Source organism: Aptenodytes forsteri, unplaced genomic scaffold (assembly GCF_000699145.1).
Source record: "Aptenodytes forsteri isolate BGI_AS27 unplaced genomic scaffold, ASM69914v1 Scaffold208, whole genome shotgun sequence".
Classification (NCBI taxonomy): Eukaryota; Metazoa; Chordata; class Aves; order Sphenisciformes; family Spheniscidae; genus Aptenodytes; species Aptenodytes forsteri.
In genome coordinates, this window is record NW_008794963.1 from 1,832,530 (window position 1) to 1,839,967 (window position 7,438).

General features: G+C 34.2%; 1 protein-coding gene across 1 annotated transcript in view; it reads left to right on the top strand.

Annotated features, from left to right (window-relative positions):
• TMEM67 (transmembrane protein 67) overlaps nucleotides 1-6,554 on the top strand; it is a 30,489-nt gene extending 23,935 nt beyond the window's left edge. Inside the window, exons 22-27 of the mRNA XM_009275463.1 lie at nucleotides 1,291-1,407; nucleotides 2,444-2,560; nucleotides 2,643-2,747; nucleotides 3,100-3,202; nucleotides 5,879-6,021; nucleotides 6,474-6,554. Of these exons, the coding sequence (XP_009273738.1) occupies nucleotides 1,291-1,407; nucleotides 2,444-2,560; nucleotides 2,643-2,747; nucleotides 3,100-3,202; nucleotides 5,879-6,021; nucleotides 6,474-6,554 (666 nt within the window). The remainder of the gene's footprint in view (nucleotides 1-1,290; nucleotides 1,408-2,443; nucleotides 2,561-2,642; nucleotides 2,748-3,099; nucleotides 3,203-5,878; nucleotides 6,022-6,473) is intronic.
• Nucleotides 6,555-7,438: the final 884 nt, after the last annotated feature.

Genomic DNA, 7,438 nt, shown 5'->3' on the forward strand with positions numbered 1-7,438 from the left:
TTATTATTATTATTATTTGTTATTGTATTATTATTATTATTTCAAGTATTAATCTATTCTTTTCTTAACCCACGAGTTTTCTCACTTTTACTCTTCCAATTCTCTCCCCCATCCCACTGGGGTGGAGGGAGTGAGCGAGCAGCTGGGTGGTGCTTAGTTGCCGACTGGAGTCAAACCACGACAGATAGTTTTAAGAATATTAAATAATATTTATTCATTTAGTTTAATCAGAGATTACTAGCTAACAGCTGAAGTCAATGTTTCTTTCAGCTCACTTTATTGGTGCAATCTACAAGAAGATTTCAGTTAAACTTTAATTGAAAAAAGATTCTGGAATCATAGGTATCAATATGTTCTTCTAGACGTGTGATTTTTAGGTTGTTTTTTGAAGTTAAATTGGTTACATATGCTCATGCAGAATTAAAAAGTAACAAATTATAACAGAAATTAGATGTGGAACCATTTGCTGCTGTTCTTTCTACTGGTTTGCATTTTAGTACCTTTGTCTTACAGACACAGCTGTCTTGATTTTATTTAACATGTTTATGTTCAGTTTCTGCTCCTATCTTGTGGTTGTCCCTCAACCGCTGAACTTCATGGTTGTCCCTCCTGGACAGTTATCACCTTTTTCATGCATTTTCACTTACTCACATCTGAACTACTTCCCTTTCTCTCATTTAAATATGGGTCTTGAAGCTTTGTACTGCAGGAATTCCTTTTTAACCAAAGAAAAGTGCAGTCAGAACAGGTTGGATTAGCTCATTTGGTCAGAACTTTTTAAAAATATAGAGATTAACTCCTTTTATTAGTCTTTCCAGCCTTGGTTATTCCTCTTCCGTGAAAAACCCATGTAGTGCATGGGTTGTAGAGAGAGTTAATTTTGAATTTTATGTGATATATAAGCATTGTATCATACTGAATGAGATTCTATTAAATCCAGTCTCCTAGGAGCTCAACTGGAATCATGCAAACATGTATCACAGAAATAACTTTTGAATCAAAATAAAAGCTAATAACTTTGCTTTAATTTTTTGGCTTTGTGGAATTAAGTAGTGATCCTTGCTGTTGGTAGACTAAACTTGAAGCTGGTGTGTGTATCTAGTTAAACATAGATAAAACTAATCAGTAAAAGAGTTATTAAATATTTTTCTGCCTTATTTATTTTGGTACCTGCCTATTTTGTGTTTGTAGAGGGGCTGGTCTTGCTGACCTCCACTGTGAATTCAAAAGTTAAAAAATAAAATTATAATGTTTAATTAAAGTACTCTTCTCTTCCCCCATGTCTTTTAGATTTCAGTGTTTCTCTTGTCACACAGCTGCTTTGGTTATTATATCCATGGTCGCTCCGTGCATGGACATGCAGATACCAATATGGAAGAAATGAATATGAACCTAAAGAGAGAAGCAGTAAGTAAAAGTAGTTAAGTTTACACCTGCTCTAATTATTTATTTTATAAAAAAACCTCCCACCTTTGCATTATGGATCTGCACTTGTGCATTACATTGCACCAAGTTATGATACTTAAAAGATACCAGCCGTTGGTAAGCTCATGGCCCCATTCAAAAAGTTGCATACCAAGAAGCTTTCATAAAGAGACAAACCTGAAAAACTCCTAATAAAGAGACATCTACTCTTCCAATAAATTCTTTTATTCCATCTCTTCTCCTCTGGTGATATAAGTTAATTTACAGAAACTAATTCAAATAAGTATTTTTTCTAGTTTGTTGTATGTTGTATCTTTGCTGCAAGATCAGGCAAATGTAAAATGTCTAATACAAGACTGGAGCACTTTGCACTCAATTTCATGACATCTTGCATCTTTGTAGGGACAAGTAGGAAGAAAGTACCTTAGGCAAAGGATATTGCTATTTCAATGATAAGTGGGCAGAAAAAAACATAACCATGTGAAAATTTAATCTCAAACATTGAAATGTAGAGGAATCTTTTTAATAATATTTTTGGCTTGTGTGTTCCTATAATTTTTTCCTAATTGCTTATTTTAATATAATTTTGGAAAAAGCCATTTTTTCCCTATGGAGATGTCCAATTTTCTGTTTTCTTGGGGGTTTTGAGATTTATTAAATGTGACCTGAAAAACGTATGGAAAATGTCAGGAATCCAAAGCACAAAAAAAGCAGGACAAGTATAGAATAAATGATAAACATAAAAGAAAGGGCTTCAGAATGAATGTCAAGAGATGTATTAGAAGGTAATGAACTGAACACAGGGGAAAAGAGGAATATGTCTTTGTGACAGCAGGGGTCAGGATTTCATGTCCTAAGAAAATCTTGCTCTAATAGAACCAAGAGTGCAGTGGTTTCAAATATTTAGAGATATTAAGTACTATGTGTACATGAAAGAGAGGAAATTAAAAGCTATTGACTTTTTTGGGTCTATGAATGACATTAATAATGTTAATTTACAATTGCTTTAATTGTATAGGAAAATCTATGTAGTCAGAGAGGTTTGTTACCGAACACAGATGGCCAGACATTTCAGATTTCCATTTCAAGAAAAATGCGACTACACTATGACAGGATTCATGAAACCCTAACAAGAGTAAGTGAGATATCTGTATTCTGTAAATGTTATTTAAAATATGTAGTGTTTCTGCTGAAGTCATGGTCATGTTGTATTTCAGAAACGTGGTCCTGCTAGGCTTTTGGACTCATCTGCAAATACTTTTGAACAAAGCACAAGGGCATACAACACCATGAACAAATTTCTCAGTTCTTTTATTGACCACGTATGTATATTGACATTACTATATTAAGGAAAATATAGTAAGTAGAGACTAAAAATTGTAAACCTGGAAGACTGTAATTTCTTTTTAAGCATATGCGCTTCAAGACTTGTTAAAGACTTTATGGCAATTGGAATAGTGCTTCATTCAAAAAAAAAGATTGGAGTACTGTCCAACAGTGCAGCCTGCTCTTAAAAATGACAAACCCTTTTTTGTTATGTACTTATTTTTGTCTTGGAATAGACCAGTGCTTTTTTTCATTCATAAAGGTCTAAGTAGCTGTACTTCACTTTGTAACAAGTACTTTTTCTTTGAAATCGTAAAACAAGAAGTATTGTTTTTCTTTTTCTTATAGGTTCATAAAGAAATGGATTATATTGTTAAAGATAAGTTGCTGCTTGAACGGATTCTTGGCATGGAGTTCATGGAACCAATAGAGAAAAGTATTTTTTACAATGGTAAAAAGATTTGTGACTTGGTATTTGTACTATTATAAGTATGCAGGTTTCTGTGTAGATTTCTTTCCCAGGATTTACAATCTAAACTGGACTTTACAGCAGGAGAGGTCATTAAATGACTGCTTGTGAGGGAGGTATTTAAGACATGTTCTTCAGGTTACAGAAATCCTATTTATAATTTGTCACTCGATTGCAATGTTTTTTCTTTTAGGTAACTGAAAGGATACTGTGTAGAGATGTGCACGTGTTTACGAAGTGCTCCTTTGACTTGCTATCTAGATCCAATATCCACTTGGTAAATGCACAGAAGACCCACAATATTTAAAAAACTCCATGCTATTTTTTTTTTTAATATAGAACCAAATTTCTTATGAAACAACTAAAAGTACAGATAGATAATTTCTTTAAAGAGGATATTGACCACAGTGAGAATGTTTTAGTGGAATACTTGATGTTAACACACCACTCATCTTTGCAGACTCCGCTAAGTAATTTGGGTTCTTGAATATTTTATTTTGAAGCTTTTTAAACGTTGCCAATACCTGTAGAAAAAATGAGTATTCCAGCAGAAACAGGAATGACACTAGTTCTGATTCTGGTCCCTGGAGCTACGCAAAATCAGTCAGACTTGGGTTCTCTAATGCATCATCTTGAATCCCAAGCCCATGCTAAACCTAGCCATAAGTATTTCCAAGTGACCAGTACATGTGTTAAAAATAGATTTAGTGAAAGTTCTTGACCATATCTCAGCCTTCAACCTAGGTTCCTAAAACTGAATCCCTGGAAGATTGATGCTGTGAAACACCAAGGCTCTAAAAACCTTAACCTATTCATAATTACTGCCAGGTGACCAATACCTGCATCACTGGACTCCTTATCCAGTGTTAGGTCCTCCACTTCCAAGGTTCTGAAACCCTGAGTCCTGGTCTCCTCCTCTTAACAGATGTGGTCTGGGGACCAGTTTTCACACTGCAATGAAATACGAGCTGCAAACTTGATTTAGTTGAAGATGTCCCTGCCCACGGCAGGGGGGTTGGACTAGATGACCTCTAAAGGTCCCTTCCAACCCAAACTATTCTATGATTCTATAACTTAGGCCTGGTAGCAGTCTGCTTCCTCAGTCCCTGAGCTGTACAGAATCCATCAAAAATTATTTTTGAAAACCTTAGTTCAGACCCTGATTCTACCCCTAACCATAAATACGGCCATCACCTGCATGAAAACTAAACATTAACTAGTGATCCAAGACGATGCAAGCCTTCATTTTGTGTCCCTCAAGTACTTGGCTCTCCAGCCTCACTGTTCAGAAACTCTAAACTTTATCAGAACCAATCCATAGATATTATCAGATGACCATTACACATCCTAAATATGTCATTGTTCTTAGATAATAGCAATCTGCAGATTACATCACTGAGCTGTGCAGAACTTCTCCTGCTCTGTGACACTGGGGCTGCAAAAGCTGAAGCCTAATTTGAATTTCAAACCTTGCTATATAATCAGGAATGCAGCACGTGCTTTCAAACTAGCCATGATTGTAGTCTGATGTTTTTGCTCGGTCTAGATGTCTGAGCTACACCTAATTCATTAAAGGCTTGGGCTCTCCTCCCCTGTCATAGCGAAGCACTATCTTTAGTAATAAATGTTGCCAGATAGCCAATATCTGCCTTAAAACTATAACTAGAACTTTCTTCAGCCTCAGCCTGTGATTCCATACCTTGCAACATCAGTCATTCCAAAACCCTATTCTAAACCCCGAGTCTACTCAGCCATAAATATTGTCAGGTATGCAATGTCTGAGTTAGAATTAAGTGTATAAGCATGATGTGATGTCTCCAAATTGTGCAGTATTCAACAAAGGCTTGGTCTTTTGACTGCCATTGTTTTAAAGTTCATAACCATAAGCATTGATATAAACATATTGTTTGATGGTTTAGACTGCCATGGTTCCCAGAAGTTTAGATACAAATCAGGATTTCATGGCAGTAGGACATATACAATTTGTAATGAAAATACGCTGTTTCCAATAAAACTTGCATTAGACTTTTTTCTGAAAAAGTAGGAAGAGGGAAAAGAATCTATTTTCTGTAATTGTTTATTTTAAGTGTTCTTTTCTCTTTTGAAAGTGGTGCTTTTTGATAAAATAAAGAAGTGGATAAGTGGTCTAGACTACTTTGGCTATGAAAAAGGTATTTTAAGCTTAAAAGACCCATTTTCTGGGAAACTGTTAACCAATGAACAAAGATAATGTTAAGCTCTGAACCTCCTCCTAAGTAAGGCTTTAAGCATATGTTTTTATTATTTTGTTGAGCTGGGGCCAGAGTTAACAGTTGCTAAAAATTGCAGTGACAAGGAAGTTACATCTGCTTCTTGTTCAAAGCAGCCTTTTTCAAACAATCCGATTGAGGTTTCAGGAGTGAATAAAGTTGCGTGTGGCACATGGGCTTTTCCTATTGTGTTCCGTCAGTATTAAGCCATTTTATAAGTGAAAAGGTTTGTATTATTTTGCTTAAATAGAATGACATAACTAGCTTTTATGATGCCATAGAATGCCATAACTAGCTCTTGCTCTGACTTCCCTTTTTCTTATCAGCTTTCTCAGCGTGGACTGATGAACTCCACAAACTTGCACTTCATAGAAATAATAATTTTTCAAAAATTATTTTCTTTCTGTAGATGAAGGACACTCTTTCAGTGATGTTCTCTATTATGGCAATGAGACAACACTGCTCATCTTTGATGTCTTGTTTTTCTCCATTGTGGATCTGGCTTCCCAAAGTTTTGTTTTAGCCGCTATTCTAACATATTTGCAACAAGAGGTAAATTTCAATTTAAGAACAAAGTAATGTTTAAAAAATGTGGGTTAGTATGGAAGTTTATATAGTTAACTAGACAATTAAAGCAGTAAGTTAGCAGTTTGTGGTGACAGAAGATTATACTGAGAGCTTATAAAATAGTTCTCTGATTTTTTTTGTCAAACAGGCTTGTGAGAAATTAATTTTATTCACATGCCTGTCATGACTAAAGGGGCTACAAATAACCTTCAGTAGAAAACACAAATATCTGTTAAAATTAATCACACATAATTATATCATATTTCAGGGTGGAAAGATACTGGGAAATATTTCAAAAATGCTAAAGGAAGTTAAGCACCTAATTCACTCATATTATTTATGATTTAAAGATAATATCAAGTTATTTTATGTTAGGTACTGAAACATACTGGTTTAAGTATTTCTTTGTTAACACATTTTTTCTAAAATGTTCTTAGATATTTAGGTTTATTCGTAATACACTTGGGCAGAAGAATTTGGCATCCAAAACCTTGGTGGATGAAAGATTTCTCATTTAATTAAGAAGATGAAAAACTTTGTGGGGGAGTTAATCATGGAAATTATGTCCATGATCAAAGCGTCTCTGACCTACAGGTTAATTGTAATGCACTTTTCAATAATAATAATGCAATGGTTTTGAAATGAATCATTTTTTACATTGTGTGCTATTAAGCTTTATTTTTGTGTATTTACAAATATTTTTTAATTTGTGAACACTAAGCCATAGGCCTTTAAAAGGAAAGGTACATGAAATGGGAAATTATGTCCATGATCAAAGCGTCTCTGACCTACAGGTTAATTGTAATGCACTTTTCAATAATAATAATGCAATGGTTTTGAAATGAATCATTTTTTACATTGTGTGCTATTAAGCTTTATTTTTGTGTATTTACAAATATTTTTTAATTTGTGAACACTAAGCCATAGGCCTTTAAAAGGAAAGGTACATGAAATGATAATAAGACAGACGTAAACTTACTGTTCTTATTATTAGAATAAGATAAAAATTGTTTAATGGCTTTTGCTGAGGTACGGACCACTCACTTTGAGACAAAAATTTGAGCATTCCAGTTGGCAGGAGAGGCTGTCAACTCTTCAGTTTTCTGAAAATCCCTTAAATCTTTTTCTCTCTTTTTTGGTAATTTATTTTGAGGTATAACGTTTAGCAAACATACTTCCAGTTTTATGCAGCACAGGACTTGTTCTGAATTAAATTAATATGTCAAGAGGACTTGATTTAAAGATCATTTATTTACAGCAACTCCAACTTGAAATTTTAGCTTTTCTTTATTGTGTCATAGTATTGTATGCTTTTGTCTCTTCTCTTGAAGTTTATCATTGTTTTTCTTAGGTGTGGACTACACATGACAAAGTTTCCTTGTGTTTGAGATACAGTAGTGTT